At 40.8% G+C, this 20,066-nt stretch overlaps 1 protein-coding gene across 5 annotated transcripts in view; it reads left to right on the top strand.

Moving 5' to 3' along the window:
• The window catches only part of DENND1A (DENN domain containing 1A), a 539,466-nt gene that overhangs the window by 92,760 nt on the left and 426,640 nt on the right, over window positions 1-20,066 (top strand). For 4 of the 5 annotated variants that reach the window (XM_069985725.1, XM_069985726.1, XM_069985729.1 and 1 more), the window contains exon 3: window positions 2,808-2,851. The exons of the other annotated variant lie outside the window; for it this stretch is intronic. In XM_069985725.1, coding sequence (XP_069841826.1) covers window positions 2,808-2,851 — 44 coding nt within the window. The remainder of the gene's footprint in view (window positions 1-2,807; window positions 2,852-20,066) is intronic. 5 annotated transcript variants of the gene reach the window in all.

Raw genomic sequence — 20,066 nt, 5'->3', positions numbered from 1 at the left:
TTATTATTTTACAATCTTAAAGCAAGGGCTGCATGGACATCCCTTGCTGCACGATTATTGACCGTATAACGATCGCCAATCTATTAGATCACACTCCTTTATTTTACTGATCAACCTCTGTAATACAGCCCTTCCAGTCTTGTCCTCTGCACATTTCCTTTTAGGGTGCCTTGACACGTACCGTATCGCCGCTTATTTCTCGCACAAAACTCGCATCAAACTCGCATGAAAGTAGCTGCGTTTTTTGTGGTGTTGAACTCGCCTGTGAAAATCATATAATAATCAAAACTCGCATGTAAAAATCGCACCAAACACGCAGTGAGAATACACATACATTGGCTTGATAGCAATCAGTATCACTGTGGATTTATGTGCGAGAAACTCGCAGCGATAAATACACAGTGATACGGTACGTGTAAAGGCACCCTTACACAGAAAGATGTATGGCCAATTAACAATACCATATTGCAGCGGATTTTCTGCCGCGGATCCGCAGCAGATTTGATCTAAATAACTGAACACAACATCAAATCAGCACCATCAAATCTGCTGCAGATCTGCTTCGGATCCTGTACGTGTGAACACACCCTAAAAGATGCAATCCCGATAAATGAGCTGATCGCTTATTACACAGGGCGATATCTGTCCTACCAATAACTGCCCACATACTAGGGCCCTAAGAGTATTTTCCACATTGCAGTAGTGAGGATTGTGGTACAGTTTTAGCAAGCTTCAAGAAATTTTTGTATCCTTTTGACTTTCTTAATTTGTGAATTAGGCCAAAATGATTTCTTAGGTTCCCTTTTCTTATTAGGAAATAATCACCATCATGTTATAGAGCAGGAAGAACTGAGCAGATTGATTTATATCTTTGTGGGAAAAGATTCAGTATAACTTTTTTATTGAAATCCCTGCTCATTCTGTGATAAGGAGTCCAGTGGGCGGTGTCATTCAATGGACTGGACTCTTTAGCATGGAGACATCAGAGATTAATAAATAAATTACAAGTTATACTGAATCTTTTCCCATAAAGATATATACCAATTTGCTCAGCTCCTTCTGTTCTATAACATGATGCCTATAGCTTACGTAGCACTTTCATGGATAATGGTTCCCTTTAAATGAAAACCACACTGTCAATCATGACATTCTCAATGCCTCAAGAAGATTTGATATTTGGAGTTATTTAGTTGTTAAAGGTTTTTTCTGATTACAATAGCCAGGAATGGGAGAAGAAAAACCTTATACAGTTCATGATGTCACATACATTATTCACTTTAGGCCTAAGGTTTCAATTGTCTCTTTTGGCATGTACAACATTGGACTGCTGAGGCCAGTAATTGGGCATTATTTTTTATTAGCGGCTACAAGTCAGTTTTGTAAAAAAAATTCTGGAAACCGCTTTAAGGGAAACCTGTCAGCTAGTGTTAATACAGCCAGAGTTAAATGTCGCCAAGCCCCACTGTCCCCTTTAAATTTATTTTGCTCTTACTGTGAATTAAAGTCCCAGACACTGTCCCCCAGCTTCTGGGGCTTTCATACTGCGCCGGTTACTCCAAGGAGGTGTACTCTCTCACTGGGGATGGACTCTGCGACCCCATTAAGAAAAAAGGGAATTTTAATGGGACAAGGGGGCTGGGCAGCATTCAATCGCAGTTGTGTAAGCACATGGGTGGAATTTCAATTCCGCTAAAATCCCACTTTCTTTGGATTTGCCTGTGCGCTATATGAAGTAATCTACACTAGCTCCAAGCTAACTACATTTCCACCATAGAGCCACACCAGTTACTGCCATGAACCATAGCGACTGTGCTGTGCAGGGGAGGCCCTTCCCCTTTTTTCTCTTGAGCCACACCCACCTTTCCCATAGTCCTGAAGGCTGGATAAACCTCTGAAGAAGTGTACATTTTTTGGAGCTCAAAACTGGCAGAAAACACAGTGTTAAATGTTCCCCATAATGGTTTGGTGTCCTAAAACTAGCAGGTGGTTTTCCTTTAAGGAAACTCACTCTATTTTAATGTACCAATGTCTATGTACAAAAAAAAAAATATATTACTTTTTTAGCAGCTTCCAAGTGTTACGAATCCTTCTGACAAATGGTGTTTGTTATACTAAATTCATTTTACGCTATGGAGTCAAAGTAGCAGAATGTCTGGACTGTTTTCTATGTATCAGAGATTAATATCTGCCATGTCAGTGTGTATATATATATATATATATATATATATAGTGTGTGTGTATACATGTATATGTTCTGTTTGTTTTTTTGGAAAGCGTTACAAGTTATAAATCCATATACCTGAACATAAAGAGTGTGCATATAGCGAATGTTTACGCTAAGACAGAACGCTTCTGTGTCTCATTTTAGAATCAAAGGACAGATAACAAGCTCGCTGCTTTCCCCACATCCCCGGTAGACCAGACGCAGCTTTTAGCTCTTACAAAGTGCTTCTGCTGGCCATTTGACAACAGTCAGCGTTCTTTAAAAATATAACACTTTTTTTTTTTCTTTCCTTTGGAAGTCAATTTAAAACTGGTTAGTTGTAGTGTCAGGTAACAGTTTAGATTTAATGGGGCAGCCGAGCTTTTTTTCGAACTTTATTTTTGTTCCTCCTTTTTCATCTTTCGGGGGAGGCTAAAGGGAGAGTCTCCGAGAGAGTTCTTTGCTTTTCTCTACACAGACCCAGGCTGCCCTCGCAGGATCCCCTGCCAGGATTTCTATCATCTTCTGATCAAATATTAATGTATGATTCTCTGCTTGCTCACTAATCCAAAGCCAATTAATATTATCTGTCAATTATTTACAGATCCGGAGCTGCAGAGGATCTTCCCAGAAGACTTCAGTGACCAGGTTTGGAATGCGTAATTAATTTTTTCCCCCTTTTTAACGTGACACGGCGTCTTCCACGTCTGATACTTATTTCATGTGCTGTTGCCGATGTCCTTTAATAAATACAGGTGAAATCTTGATTGCTTGAGCAGAGAAGATTTACTTCTAAGTAAGATGTCACAGGTTATTTATTGGGAGATGCTTGTATGTGTCTTCATGTATTTGTGCCGGGTTGAAAAATTTATTTGAAAAGCAACAAGAAGGAAGATGTTATAATGACGGCTTCTTTGCCTTTCCGGCGATGGTAAAAGTTTAGGATTCTCCAAGGCAGCAGGTCTTCGTATTGTTCATACATCGGTATTTATCCATATTGTAGATGGACGTAATTAAGTAAATGCTGGCCATGCTTATTATTTAAAGGGGCTGTACAGAATTAGAAAAATGTCACCATGATTGTTTTGGGATTTGTCAGCTATATTGTAGTAGCGCTAAGCTCCTCTGACGGGTAAGTATGGTGCTGTTTTTGCAAGAAAGCAGCCATGTTTTATTTAGTCTTATACATGAAATTAAAGGAGAAGTCCGGTGAAATTGTTTTTTAAGTATGGTATTCCCCCCCAAAAGTTATACAAATCACCAATATACATTTATTACGGGAAATGCTTTCTCTGCACTTATTACTGCATCAAGGCTTTACTTCCTGGATAACATGGTGATGTCACGACCCGACTCCCAGAGCTGTGCGGGCTGTGGCTGCTGGAGAGGATGATGGCAGAGGGATGCTCAGTGTCCCTCCAGTGCCCTGTGTCCCTCAGTGTCCCTCTGCCATCATCCTCTCCAGCAGCCACAGCCCGCACAGCTCTGGGAGTCGGGTCGTGACATCACCATGTTATCCAGGAAGTGAAGCCTTGATGCAGTAATAAGTGCAGGGAAAAAAGCACTTTATAAGCATTTCCCTTAATAAGTGTATATTAATGATTTATATAAATTTTGGGGGGCAATACAATACTGTAATTAAAATGTTCTCTGAACTCCTCTTTTAAGCTGACTTGGTTCACAATCTTATCGTACCCATACACATTAGATTAAAGTAGTAGTCTGACTTCGGGCCTTTTTTTTCAAAAGAGCTGGGGAGTTGGTGGCTGAACATAATAACATGCACCTACCTCTCCCCGGCTCCATCGCAGGGGTCTGCTATCCCCCGCTTCAGTTCCCAGAACAACAGTTGTGCTGGACAACAGTTTTTGTTGAAAATATGCAATTTCATCAATTTTAAAGGGGAAGTCCGGCATCTGGTATTTTTTTTTTTTTTTAACAGCAGGGGAGGAGGTGGCTGAATATAACATGCACCTTTCCCCGCCTCCGGTACAGGGTCCACTGTCCCCCACTCGGGTTCCCGTTCCCCCAGCCGCTTTCTGGTCTGAGCAGGAACACTGGTTGTGACGTGTGAGCCCCGTTCAGCCAGTCAGCGGCTGTAGCAGGGTCCCTACTGAGACCAGGACGTGGCTGGGGGAATGGGAACCGGAGTGTGGGACAGTGGACCCTGCACTGGAGCCAGAGAAAGATAGGTGCATGTTATATTCAGCCACCTCCTCCCCTGCTGTTAAAAAAAACAAACAAAATAAAAACAGATGCCGGACTTCCCCTTTAAAATTGACGAAATTGCATATTTTCAACAAAAACTGTTGTTCATTGGGTAAAATTTAACAACAAATAATTCATTTAGTCACTGGCAGGCTGTCATCATCGGGGAAAAAGAAAGTGTTTGAAATCTTTGGCCGATAGATGCAAACTATATTTCTGAAAAAGATCATCCTTTTTCTGGTGTTTATTGATTATGTATGAACAAATATACCAGCTAATATGGACGGTGTATTGCTGTGTCATCGATCACCAGACTATCACTTGTTCAACAGTTGTTCAACCATCAATCTAGTTTTATCTGATGTGTTTAACCTTCTTACTAGGCTTCAGTGACACAGTCTCCTTATGTCTGATAAGCAAAAAGAACAGGAATAATATCTACTTAGAACTATTAAATATAATTAAAAAAAACAGGGCCACTTTCTTCCAGAAGCAGCACTCTTGTCCTCGGTTTGGGTGTAGGTTTTGCAACTCAGTTCCAGTGACGTGAATGAAGCTTAAAGTGTCCCTGTCGTTATAAGTTATCATGCTGTAAAACAAAGCTGTACTTACCAGAAATCCAGGTCCAGTCTCCCAAAGGCAGATTTTCTGACTGCTGGTTGAAAAAAAACAGACTAAAGACAGGATTTCCGGCCAGTACAGAGAGTCACGGCTCAACGTGTCCATCAGTCACATGACTGCCTTCTCTCTGTGAGCGTTTAGATGGCCTGGGAAACACTAGACTTCCTGTTTTCTGTTTCATGTTTTTTGAGAAAAAAAAAAAAGTCAGAACACAGGAAGTGCCCTGTTTTCCATGATAACTAAAAAACAAATTATGAATGTAAATTGCATACTTGCTTTATATCACATCTACTGTTGATTTAGATTTAAAAATTTATAACGACAGGCACACTTTAACTGTATTACCACACACAACCTGAGGACAGAGGGGGTTCTGTTTTGCAAGAAAGTAGCCGTGCTTCTTTTAATCCTGGATAATCCCTTTAACTGTAACAAAAATGTAATGTATTTAATTGCTAGTAGATTTCAATCCCCATGACTGGAATACAGGGTAGGCAGAATTGATTGCCACTTAGGGCACTGTTAAAAAGGATAGCACAGTTTATTAAAAATACATGCTCTTCTATTAAAGGGGTTATTGAGGCTGAAAAAAACATGGCCACTTTCTTCCAGAAACAGCACCTCTACTGTCCTTAGTTTGCATGTGCTTTTGAAGCTCTGATTAATTAAAATGAATGGAGCTGAATTCTAATACCACACACAACCTGAGGGCAGGGTGTGGTGCTGTATTTTTTTTTTTTTTTAAATCTTGGAAATTCCTTTAAATTTCTTTGTCAGTTTGATTCTGTGCCAAAATTGTTGCAGATGACAAGGTTCAATGATCTCTTTCCATTAGAACATTGCAGAAATATTGGCATCTGTCACACTGGATATAAAGTATTCCTAGATATCCGTACCTAGACACATGCTAAGCAGGGGAACTGCAGCACAGCTTGATTCAAGTGAGTGGGGCTTGCTGCAGTTCCATATCTAGTCAGGAGGGTGTCTCTGTAGGGAACAACAGGGGTTTTCCACATTCCTGATCGATCTTTGAAGGTCACAGCGGTTAGGCTTTAAAGTGTCCCTGTTGTTATAACTTTCAAAATGAAAATCAAAAGTATGTGATATAAAGCAAGTTTGCAATTTACATTCATTTATTTATTTTTATCATGTTGTAAAACAAAGCTGTACTTACCTGTATCCAGGTCCAGTCTCCTTAAGCCTTTTAGTCTTGTGCAGGAATTCCGGCCAGTACAGAGAGTCACGGCTCAATGTGTCCATCAATCACATGACTGCCTTCTCTCTGTGAGCGCTCAGATGACCTGGGATACACAGGACTTGATATGTTCAGACTTTATCTTCCCCCTCTAAGGACGGGTTCACACTGAGGAATTCTCGCAGATAAATTTCACGGAATTCCGTCGGCTGTACGCGCGCGCGACCGCACGCCTTTCTGCCGGCTCCATAGACACCATTCTATGGGCCGGCTGATTCCGCATTCCGCCGAAAGAAGTGACATGTCAATTCATTCGGCGGAATGCGGAATCAGCCGGCCCATAGAATGGTGTTTATGGAGCCGTCAGAAAGGCGCGCATCCGTGAGCGCGTACAGTTGGCGGAGTTTATCCGCGAGAATTCTTAAATGTGAACCCACCCTAAGAGTCTAAACCCAGGAAGTGCAGTGTTTTTTATGATAACTAAAAATAAATAAGTAAATAATGAATGAATGTTAATAGCAAACTTTCTTTGGTTTATTCTAGACAGATTTCATCATTTTCTCATATGGGAAAATCCTATTAAATGAATGATTATCGTTAGCGATGAGCGCAACTCAAACCTGCTTGTGTGTGTCTGAACGCGGCAGTCTTAACATGCTCCAGTTGAGCTCATGTCTAATTGTCATGCTTGTCTCACCCCTGAAAGTTACCATTAACCCTTCATGGTACTGCTCTTGACTGCATGGAGCTGCTGATTCTAAATGGGGCTTCTACATGGGGCCGCTCTTCTACCTGTCCTGGAAAACATGGATACACCTTATGGCCTATCCAGGAAGCCTTAGAATTGCATATACCTTCTTTAGTCACCCGTATTCAAATGCTGCACGCTCTGATTTGCCCTCTCTATTAGATATTCTACTTACCGCTAAACTGCTAAGTCTTTCATTAGAGGGATCCCTTTAATTATCACTGGCGGAAATGTCCTCCCAGCTTCCATTCTCCCTGTAGCAATCCTATAGGACAGGGGTAGGGAACCTTGGCTCTCCAGCTGTTGCAAAGTACCTTCATGCCTGGACAGCCATAGCTAAAGCTTGATGATGGGAATTGTAGTTTTGCAACAGCTGGAGAGCCAAGGTTCCATAACCCTGCTATAGGAGAAGGGAGGCATTACACAACACATGGTAATATCACACAATGTTTCATTGCACAGATGAAGCAGCTATAAGAAGAAATTGTGTTAAACTTGGGACATATTTCCATTTAGGACAGGAGAACCTGGCACTATGACCAAACTATTCAATGATTTAAGAATATGAAGATTATATGCTAATAATATAACTCCAACCACTACTGATGTATCACATGACCACACTGTTGTGCCAGACAGGCCAGAAGGTGGGGGCTTAGGGATATGCTTTCTGTTCTTCCTCCTTGTTTGACGCTTGAGAAGGGGCGCTGTCTATTAGTTATATTTCGCCCCACTATCAGACAAACGGATAAGGTGTTGATGACCTATCCTAAAAGTAGGGGAAAAGTCATGGAAAGTCCCTCTAAAATATTACAATAACTTGCATTAGTCATGACTATATCATTGACAAATGCAAATTACTCCCCCATGTATCCTTAATGTCCTTCTCATGCTTCAGCACCGATCGCTTCTTATGTTTACATTATGTACAGTCTCCTTTGATGCATGTGTCTTTCGCCTTTTTTTTTTTTTTTTTTTTTTTTTTTACTCTCAAACTCTCTTGTGGGGGAAAAGTGTTATAAAAAAATTATTATTCCAGAGTCACGGGCGAAATTCTTTCTATCAGATCCATTCATACATCCCATCTGTCCTGTTCCTTCTAATGAGCTAGATAGTTCAACATATGATTACAGAGTAATAAAAGAATAATGCTGGGATTATATTTTGGTCAGATAAGGCGGTAAAATGCTCTTTTATCTGAGTTATATCCCTGATTTTCCTAGGTTTTAGTAATCCTATTGCTTCCTATGCATTACTTTGAATCCAGGGGAGGACAGATACAAAGACTTGTGTTAAGATGAAGTTAAGTTACAGCTCTATATAACAGTGAAAAGGAAATAGTTTCTTAACAAGAATGGTGTTTCAGGTTTTTATAGTAATGTATACATGACTTATAAATTTGCTTCTTAAAGAGGTTATCCATACTTAGGAAAACATGCATTTCCCCCCAGAAACAGCACCACTCCTGTCTTCATTGAAGTGAATGGAGCATTATTACAAAACCACACCCAAATTGGAGACAAGAGTGGTGCTGTATCTGGAAGAATGCAGGCATGTTTTTCTAATCCTGCAATATCCCCTTTAAGCATGGAGGGATACAGAACAACTGGGCAGGAGTTAAGATAATAGCAAAACAGAATAAAAAAAAAAACTAATATGAATACAATTGGGGAACACAACTTATACAGCTCAGAAACGAATGGCTTAAAGGGTTTCTTATTAATATGTGTTAATACATCCAGAGTCAATTTAAAGATTTGCCATATAAACTATTAATTCCGGGATCTGTATAAAATGCCAGTGGGCATCAGTTAAATGAGATTTTTTTTAAATGAAATGTAACAAAAACCAGATACTAAAAAAAACTTTTTTTTCCAGTTTGGGGATTTTTTTTTTTTTACTACTTTTTTTTTTATATAGGATTCATTGGCAGACATCTTGCCTCAGCTACTACTCTGCTGTGTGAACAGCACTTTACAGGTTTACTTTACAGCATCTGAATGAACAGTGCCTTTAAATAGACTTTTTGAGAGACTAAGGCCCCTATTACACGGAGCGATAATCGGCCGAATTGTGTAATAGAGACACTGATCAGCCGATGAAACGATCATTTGCTGATCGTTTCTTTAGGCCATGACCTAAATTCATTGGGCGCCGACCACGCATCACTACGTGTAATAGCTACGTGTAATAGCAATGCGTGGCTAACAATTTAACAGTTTACATTACGTATCCACATTCCCGTTGTTCTCTGCTTCTTCCATGATCCCGCAGGGATGGCCTGTCTGAGCTAACGGACTGCTCAGCCAGTCACTGGCCGCGGCAGTCCCGGCCACAGATTGGCTAAGAGACCGTTTAGATGAGACAGGCCGCTTTAAAGCTGCAGCGCGCGGGATCGGGGAGGAAATGTAAACTGGGCAAAGGCTGGACAGACAATTGCTAACTATGTCCATGCAGCCCTTGCTAAACGGTTATCAGGCCGTGTTATAGGCCTAGTAAATTTGCACCGATCTAGCAGATCAGCATTTTTTTTTACAGTATTGATCGGCCCTCTGTCGACCCGTGTAATAGGACCCTAAGGGGCCTAATAGCTGATGTTGAGTATTTGAGAGATGGACTCACTGTCTATACTCCCCGGAGTGTGTGCTTTAGCAGGGGCGACAGCCTTCAATCAGTCCTGGCACAGGAGGGTCTAAAACAACTGCTAAGCTGCCTCCTCTGGAGGACCAACATAGCTGCCAGCAGCAGCTTCACAATGCTGCCATGCCAAGGCCAACAAAGCAGAAGTTTCTAGACTCTGTGTGCTGCAGCACATCCCTTCCTGTTGTAGTTTCATGAGGAGAAAAACTGGCATGGCCGTACATCCACATATTAAACCCCTTTGCTTCTCAACACAATACTAGCCACAGGAGTTAGAGTTTATTATTATAATTTTGTACATAAGCCCACACACGCTTAAGGGACCCGTGTGACCCCAGTAAAGAATGTTTTAAAGCTGTCGACCAGGTCATCGCTTCTCAACCTTTTAGGGTTATGATGGAAAAGAGTATGAAGCACTCTTCCTCTTATCAGAATGGTGGATACTAGAGATGAGCGAACTTCAAATATGGCACAACTCTCAGCATTTGCTAACCAGTCCTGGAAAACATGGATACAACCTATGGCTTAGTTCACACTCTATACAAAAAATGGCCGTTGTTTTGAGTGCAAACAACAGCTGTTGTTAAGCGTTTACCTATGGCTGACATTGCAATATCAGCCGTAGGAACTTTATTTTAGATCAGTATTGACTGCTGTCCCATTTGGGTATGTCCTCTAATAAACTTTCATTGACTATAATGCAAAGGACAGTTAAAAAAAAAAAAAAAAAAGGCCGTTAATGATTGACAAGTTCATTATTTTTACAGCTCTGTCGAACAACGGCCATTGTTTGCTACATTGTGAGAACAACGGCTGCTGTTTGCATTGACTTCAATGCAAATAATTTCATCATGAAAAGAATAGTCGTTGTTTTTATAATAAAAAGTGCATTGTGTGAACATTACCCATTACAGTGTCCATGATTTCCAGTCTGCCTTAGGGCTGACTCCAACTTCCTCAGCCACTGATAATTAAATGCCCAGAGGTTTGGGTTTGGATGTACTCAATGTTCACCCATCTCTAGTGGTTACCAAAATTGAACCTAATTGATCCGATTATAAGATTCCACCAGCAACATTATGTATGACCCCCTTCAACAGAGATTAAATAGATAGCCCCCCCCCATTATACAGCCTAGCCATTTATACAGTCCCCCTTACCAGGCTTTCTCATTGTATATAAAGACATATTCAATTGATCCAGTTATTTTCATCTAGCAATCTAGGTACTCTTTAGTATTACTTTCCTTCATCTGCACTTGAAGCTGCTAGCTGGCTAGTGAAACAGTAAGTGAATGCATGTTCCTGCTTCATAGAGCACACGCTCCTGGCTTTTACAGTAGTAACTTAACCTCTCTATTTAATTAGATGTTAATTATAAATCATATGAAAGGTATCAGTACACGGTATAAACTTTCCAGGCACCTTACTGTCCTTTCTATATCTTGCACATGCAAAAATGCCCGTTGGCCCTAACATCTAGGCCCGTCTACATCAATTATTATTGTTGTTTGTTTTAATAGGGGGAAAAAAAAAACATATATATATATATATATATATATATATATATATATATATATATATTATTTTTTTTTTTTTTTTTTTTTAGATTTTTTTTAAATTCCAAGGTGCTGCACATATTATTGTATGATAGCAGGGTGACGGTAGGTGAGGAAAAAAAACTATTCATGTGTTGTAGGGTTTTCAGAAGAGAAGGGTTTGTTTTCAGGTTACTTCTGAAAGTTTCAGCGGTGGACAAAAAGGTGCGAGGTTAGTAAGTTTAAGTGTAAGAGGGGTGTATGGGAGAAATCTTGGAAGACAATTGTGTAAGTGTACAATGAGTGTTGGAAGGATCATTACTAGGGATGAGCGAACCGAATTCGGGTTCGAGTCGATCCGAACCCGAACTTTCGGCATTTGATTAGCGGTGGCTGCTGAACTTGGATAAAGCGCTAAGGTTGTCTGGAAAACATGGATACAGCCAATGACTATATCCATGTTTTCCACATAGCCTTAGGGCTTTATCCAAGTTCAGCAGCCACCGCTAATCAAATGCCGAAAGTTCGGGTTCGGATCGACTTGAGCATGCTCCAGGTTCGCTCATCTCTTCATTACATAAGGGGTGTAATTGAGTGATCAAATCAGAGATGTTTGAAGGGGACAGGTTATGGCTACCCTTGTATGTATTGCCAAGCAGAGGAGGGAGGTGAATGAAGGCTGTAGTGCACAACCTGTTGCCTGCCGGATATGCTTGTTCAGTATGCCTTTTACATGGCTGGATTATTCTTGTGGCCAATTACTTCCTATTGCCCAGAACATTATGTGGTCAATGAACAATTGCTCCTCCTTGATCGCTGGGTCTATTACATGGGGCTTTAATTAGCCAGTTCAGCCGATAATCACATTGGGTAAAAGTGCCTTTAACTAGGCAACAAAGCAGTGGGTGGGATGGAAGGGTGCAAGAGTCTCAAGGGCCTTTTACACAGGCCAACTTATGGCCAGGAGCATTGCTAAAAATGCTCCTTTGGCCGATAGTCAACCCTTGTAAAAGTGACAGTGATCAGCCTAAGAACCGAAAAATGCCCAATCCTCAACTGATCGCATCTTTAGAGCATGCTTTAAAATGTATAGTTTTCAGACACATCTCTCTTTGTAAACAGTAGATGTGCGGTCGATGTTAAAGAGAAACGGACAGCAGGGGTATGCATGTATCGATGCTGTTAGTTTCCAGATGATACAAGCACTGCATACATACCTTCTACATTGCTGTGTGATCCAGCATCCTCCTCTCTGGGGCTCCCATCCTGCTCTGTGCCACTGTATCTTCAAGGCACCGCCTTCTCCAGAATAGTTGACAGCCGAGGGGGCAGCGTTCTAAAGGTGCAGCAGGACGAGATTGCCGCAGAGCAGGATGCCAGAAGGTATGTACTGTTTGTGTGATCTGGAAGTAGAAAGCATGCATATATGCATATGTGTGCTGTCTATTTCCATGGCCGTATGATAAATTGTGCCGTCGATTAGCACTCGTTTGCACCCCATGTTGGACCATGTTAAAGGACCCTCAAAGGGGTTATCCAGCGCTACAAAAACATGCCCACTTTCTTCCAGAGACAGCACCGCTCTTGTCTCCAGCTTGGGCAGGGTTTTACTGCTCAGTTCCATTTAAGTGAATGGAGCTTAATTGAAAACCGCACCCTAACTGGAGACAAGAGGCGTGTTGTCTCTGAAAGAAAGTGGCCATGTTTTTGTAGCACTGGATTACCCCTTTAAATGGAATACCTTAAAGAAGGATGTTGCTGGAGTCCAGCTGGGAGATAAAAGGGCATGCTCTAGCATTTTTTTTTTGTCAAGTCAAAGCTGACAAAAGAGAAGATATAAGAAATCTTTTTGAGGTTGAGGTAGCAGGAGACATATACACTCCTTAAATTTCACTGTCATTTTGAAAAAGATGTCGTAGAGGTGATACGCTGTTTGGTGGTCAACTGGTATCTGCATACTCAGTGCTGTAAACTAATACCCAGTACGTCCAGTATGTCACATGGTGTTGCACTAAAAAGTTATTTCTTAGTTACCAAGTTTTCATAGGTATTGATGCCACCCTTCTACTTCTGGGTCGCACATCCAATTATAGTGCAGTACAATTAGCTACTGTGATTTCATGGCTGTAAATTACTTTATTCTCAGTATTAATGTTTTCTTCAAAAGTGTTAATAGTGCATTTGACTCCTGGAGGCTGGAGAAGTTTGATGCCGCTCTAGGACTGCCAGGAAAACATGGATCAAGGATTTGGCATCGAACTTCTCCAGCCGCTTTGAGTTAAATGCTGAACTTTTGGAGAACGTGCTGAACAGTTTGGCAAGTCCACGCAACACTACTTTATAGTCTTCCTTCCTCCAGTGGGCATGGCTGATTTTGCTCTTATGTGTATAGGCACCTCTAAAACACATTGTATAAATGGCCATATACTAGCAATGGGAAGTGTTGGAAATAGGGAAACTCTCTTGGTTTTGCTTACAGATACCTTTTTTTTTTATTTTTTTTTATTTTAGACCATTTTTGGAAAATTGGTTGCCGTCTCTACTTTAGAAAACTCAAAAAGTCTAGATATTAATGTAAAGTCGACCTCTTGTATAAATGCTCAAAAAGACTAAAATGTCAATATTCAAGTAATAGAAACCTAAATTTTGTATGTTGTTATTCCTTTGTAGATTGTTAGTATCCACCATTTTTTTATATTTTGGGTGGAAATCTTCAAATCTAACAGGGTCTGCCCTGATAACAAGTTCTTTTCACAGAGACATTGCAGTGGCGGTCTCGACTTTTGTCTGATATAGAGGTAAATAAAAGGTTTGACTTGCTGGTGTTTTAGAGCTTTCTAACACCTAAAGCCATAAAGCCGGTTATTGCCTGGTCTGCCTGTCAGTTAGGAATAATATGTGATCCTGCTGGTCTCTAATGCACAGAAACCAGTCATACTCACCACTGTTGTTTCTTTTTATCGCTTGCAGGCGTAGGGGGTGCCCTAGGTATAAAACAAGACCAAATATAAAAAGGGATATATACAAAAGGATGGAAGCTAAAGTTTGAATGCTTGTGTTTCTGGCCAGTGTCGCTGTGTCTGTGTACTGCGGCTGGTCGCTGTTTTATTCCATGCATCCTTTTGTACCTTACAGTAAAAGAATCTGTCACAAATTATTGTGGCTTAGAGCTTTAGAAACAGAGAGCGAGAGAAAAAGAAGAGAGCACAGATTGACATCTGCGACTAGATAATAATGGGCAGCCGTTCCTGCTCCCCTCCAGCCACAAAGCCAGCGTCGTCTTCCTGAAGGAACAAGGAGTAAGAAGAAAGAAGAGTGATGAAAGAGAGATACAAATCCACGGAGCCTCAGACGTGTTACTGTTGGGCCAGTTGTCTGCGTGCTACCATAATCCATTTTGATCTTCCCTGTCTTAATTGTCTGCTAAAGACAAATGGCCAGCGAAACTTCGTCAGCCTCATCTCATCTTCTGAGGCGGAAAAAAAAAATTGTAATTATATATATTTGAGCGGCCTCTGCAGGAAATAAAAAAACAACACTTTTTTTTTTTGGGTAGCCAGGCAGAGCATTTATTAAAATATGTCTCCCTCATTATTTCAGCCCTCTCAGCTTCGACTGATCTCAGTGTTTCATGAAATATGTAATCTGAAATGTAAATAGGGGCAGATGATGCAAAAGTAACACGGTAATGAGCAAGCCAGTGTATGGCAGGATCTCCATTGGAATAGAGAAGATGCCGCTAGATCTGTTTTTTTTTCCCCTACGTCGTTGAATTTAACTTTTTTTGATATGGATGCCCTCTAATTTAAAAACCTAAAAACTTAGATTTTAATCACATATATCTATCATCATGTCACAACCATCAATGTAAACTCCTGCAATGTTTTTAAGTCTTACATATAATTCTACATTGCCACCACCAATTATTCTACTACTTTGTCTCTTTTAACCCCCTAAGGACAGAGCTTAAAATGGCCATAAGAAACGGAAGAATCTTAATTTTCGCATTTTTGTTTTTTTTCCTTCTCGCCCTCTAAGGGCTATGACACTTTTTTGTTTTATCATCTACAGGGCCATGTGAAGGCTTGTTTTTTTTTCAGGAACAGGTGTACTTTATTATAGTGTATTTCAATCTAACATAAAATGAATGACTGAACCAAAATGTCCATTATGGAGTGAATTTGGGACAAAATTGGGGGGTTCCGTGTTTACGTAATGCACTTTATAGTAAAACTGAAAGCCCTGGACTGTGGCTATTAGCGGGTCTGATCGCCGTGCCCGTTAATCAGGTAATCAGATGCAGCTGTCAAAGTTGACAGCTGCATCCCATTACCTTCCGGAGCCGATCCCTGGTGTCTAGTGGGGACGTTGTCCCGGAGGAGCGATCCACACATCCTCACCCGGCCGGGATCTATGCTGTATATCTATGCAGCATAGATCTCAATGAGAGATCAGTGTGCTTATACTAGAAGTCCCCCAGGGGGGCTTCTAGTATAAGTGTAAAAAAAAAAAAAAAAAGCCCCCTCCCCTAATAAAAGTCAGAATCACCCCCCTTTTACCATGTTATAAATTAATAAACATGTTTGTTATCGCCTGAACTATTAATTTATCACATTCCTGATCTCGCACGGTAAACTGCGTAAGCGCCCAAAAAACTCAAAGTGCAAAATTGCTAATTTTTGGTCGCATCAAATCCAGAAAAATTGTAATAAAAAGCGATCAAAAAGTCGCATATGCGCAAACAAGGTACCGATAGAAAGAACACATCATGGCGCAAAAAATGACACCTCATACAGCCCCATAGACCAAAGGATAAAAGCGCTATAAGCCTGGGAATGGAGCGATTTTAAGGAACATATTTTTGTTAACAATGGTTTGATTTTTTTACAGGCCATCAGATACAATAAAAGTTATACATGTTATATATCGTTGTAATCATAACGACTTGACGGACATATATAACAAGTCAGTTTTACCCCAGGGCAAACAACGTAAAAACAAATATCCCCCAAATAAACAAAATGTGGGTTTTTTTTTCAATTTCACCACACTTTTATTTTTTTTTCTGGTTTTGCAGTGTACTTTATGAAAAAATTCAGCTTGTCATTGCAAAGTACAATTAGTGGCGCAAAAAATAAGGGCTCATGTGGGTCTCTAGGTGAAAAATTGCAAGTGCTATGGCCTTTTAAGCACAAGGAGCGAAAAACGAAAGAAACTAAATTGGCCCGGTCCGTAAGGGGTTAAAATAGCCCTATTGTGACTATAATAACGTTTTGATTTTTTTCATCTATGGGGCTGTATGGGGTGTAATTTTTTGACTGGCATTCTTAGTTTTACATTTGTGTAAATCAGACGTATTAAAGGAAGGTTATGTATGGTATTACAATTCAGTTCCCTTAATTTGTAAGAAATTCTGCTGCAAAACACAATACCTAAACCAAGGACTAGGGTGGTGCTGTTTCTGGATGGAAGTGACCATGTTTTGTAAGCCTGGATAACCCTTTTAGGCCTCATTCACACATGAGGGTTTTGTATCTGTAAATCAAGATCCCGATTCATTGACACATCCATTTTGACCCCCGATGCATTCCTAAAAAAGAAGTCAATAGGTTTGTTTTTAATGAACGACACACTGATGCACCATCCACAGGCTGTTCGTTGCCTGTTAAGCCCTAGACAGGCTCCACCCTGTGGCCTTTTATCGACCTCCTATGGGTTTTTATGGATCTGCAAAAACTGATGCCTCACTGATCATTTTTTTCTTCTGGGCATTACTAAGGGCTCTATGGCACCAACAGATTATCTGATTTTTTTATGCCAAAGCCAGGAACGGACTATAAAAAGAGAACAGGTAACAATGAAAAGACCTGATTCCTTGTCTTTTCAAATCCATTCCTGGCTTTGGCTTACAAAAATCTGTCAGATAATCTGTTGGTGTAATAGGGCCCTTAGTCTTCATTTTTACTTTTTTTGGGATAATATTTTGGGACTTTCAGCAATATTTCCATGGTTTCCGTACAGTTTTCTTCTCAGGATACAATATTATCAGTGGTTGTCCTCGAAACAATATTATTTGAGGAGTTACTGCATAGATAGATAGATAAAAGCAAAAGAGTCCACAGCACACCAGCTCAGGTGGTAAAAAAAAGTGTAGTTTATTCCATAAAATGGTGAACGAACAGTGGCACATCACTTTTTTACCACCTGAGCTTGTGTGCTGTGGACTCTTCCCCTTCTACCTGTTGAATCCCTGGCCTAGGGATTTAATTCCAATAGCACCTGCCACATCGGATTTTGAAGTGCGGCTTATTTCTACTATCTAGATAGATGGATAGATAGGAGAGAGAGATAGGAGGTAGATAGAGAGATAGATAGATAGATAGATAGATAGATAGATAGATGAGAAAGATAGGAGATAGATGAGAGAGATAGGAGATAGATAGAGATATTAGATAGATAGCTATACACTTGAGAATAGCGTATATGGACCCCGAAACGTCGTGTCACTTTTTGCTTGGTTGCTGTGTGTCGTTTGTGATGAAATTCACTTCACGTTTTTCAACTTACCTGGAGTGCTGCAGAGTATCAATTTGTAGATAGATAGATAGGGGAGAGAGAGAGGAGAGAGTAAGGAGAGAGATATTAGATAGATAGATAGATAGATAGATAGATAGATAGATAGATAGATAGATACAAGAGAGAAATAGGAGATAGATATTAGATTGATAGATGAACCAATAGATAGGAGAGATATTAGATAGATAGAAGAGAGAAATGGGGTCCTATTCCACGCGCCGAGGAGGGCCCGATCAACGATGTAAACGAGCGCTGATCTGCTAGATCGCCTTTCGTTTACTTTGCCTATTCCACTGCCTGATGATCGTTGAGCGAGGGTTGCAGGGACATCGTTACCGATGTCCTTGCAGCCCTTGCAGCATACATTACCTGCAGGGCTTCTGCTCCGCTCTGTCTTCCTCCCCGGGTCCCACGCGCTCTAGCTTCAGAATGGCCTGTCAGCTGACAGGCCACTCAGCCAATCATAGGCCGCTGTGATTGGCTGAGCACTCCGTCAGCTGACAGGCCATTCTGAAGCCAGAGTGCGCGGGACCCGGGGAGAAAGACAGAGCGGAGCAGAAGACCTGACAGGTAATGTATGCTGCTGCTGCTTCTCAAATCGTCGGTCGCCCGCCGTGCACCGCTATTCAACAATAGCGATGCGCGGTAGAGGAACGATGATTTTAGGTCTGGCCCTAAATGAACGATCAGCTGATGACACGATCATCGGCTAATCGTTCTCTCTATTCCACCAAACGATAATCGGCCGAATCGGGCCGAATGGGGCCGATTATCGTTACTGTGGAATAGGGCCCTTAGGAGATAGATATTAGATAGATAGATGAACCAATAGATAGGAGATAGATATAAAATAAACGAACCGATAGATATTAAATAGATAGAAGATAGATAATGCATGGATGCATAGATAGCTAAACAGATATGAAATAGAAAGATTTTCAATCTTCGCATATCTAAATTAACGAGTCAGGAAATGGGAATCACCCTTGGATATCAGTTGTCAGCTTTTTATCCTCTATGGCATTTGTGTCTTTCTGGAAAGTTGTAGAACATTTAGAAAGATTGTGTTTGTGACCGGGTGTAATTTATAACAAAGACAAACATCTGAATAAACTGCACATCAGGACAGAAAGGACCTTCAGTGTAAAAGAGATGCTGGATTATCCTAGACTGGAAGGAAAGGAATCTGCAACCCACAGGAATCTTAGACCATTCCGAGTACAAGTTTTTGCAGCGTCTCGAGCATTCGCTGAAAACAATCAAAAGTTGCGAGCTCTCCTGCATCACTAGCATCATCTTGTGGACCATCCTTGAATAAGACTAAGACACTGCTTGCTGCGGCTCTACAGTGACAATGCTTTTGTGCAGCTTTGTTGAGGTTTTTTTTTTTTTTTATTTAGTGGATTTTTGCTGAGCTGACCAGGTCCTAAAAGCCAAAACTCTAGAAGACATTCTGGTTTGGATGTGCTATACATGCAAAATAAGGGACTATGTTAAAAATTATCTCATAGATTAACTCCAGTACAGAGCTTCCTTGGACTCCAAATCCTATTTACTTTTTTTGAGTGTCCTGTCTAGCACATGATTCACTTGGGCATTATTTGACTGTTATATATTCCCCAAATAAAGTAAAATAAGTAATATGTCCTTTTATTAGCCTTACCAACTATCTAGTCCACCTAGTTCTGTCTACAAAGGCTGTATTAGAGTTCCCGACTGGGGCTACAAGCGAGCGCTGATCTACTAGATTGGTGCTCACTTACAATGCCTGTTACATGGCTCGATAATCGGGAGGCCATGGCTGGACGCTAGTGATGCCCGTACAGGGGAGAGACGTTCTTAGTCGCGCTTCTGTCTCATTCTATCAATCGGTGAGGATCTGATCGCCCAGACATCGGCCAATGACAACTTAGGTCTTGTGGTGCCGCTACTATCTGGTTACAGAAGTGCTTGCCTACAACTTCTGCTGTTAAAATGTCCATACACATAAGATAGATTTGACAGCTTTCTCCATATTAGCCAGCCATTCATGTGTTCTTAGTGGGGAGAGGGAGAAAAGACCTACCATACACTTTAGATGGTCTGTCAGTCCTATCTTACCTGTTTACCCAGCTTTATAGTTACTATTTTTGAACAACAAGGGTCTCAGCCAAAACACACAGTATATTTATTGACATGTTGCCTGTAGAATAGCCTGGAAAGTAAGTAAGATGAATCTAACCTGTTGCTAGCCCCCTATTGTGCAAATGATGTTGAGGATGAAGGTATGTCTCTTACCTTCATCCTCTTTGCCATTCCTGCACGCTTAGTTGTTTACTCCATGATCCAGTAAGTTTGC

Source organism: Dendropsophus ebraccatus, chromosome 10 (genome assembly GCF_027789765.1).
Source record: "Dendropsophus ebraccatus isolate aDenEbr1 chromosome 10, aDenEbr1.pat, whole genome shotgun sequence".
Lineage (NCBI taxonomy): Eukaryota > Metazoa > Chordata > Amphibia > Anura > Hylidae > Dendropsophus > Dendropsophus ebraccatus.
Note: the sequence above shows the minus strand (reverse complement) of the source record. Positions and strands in the feature narration are given on the sequence as shown.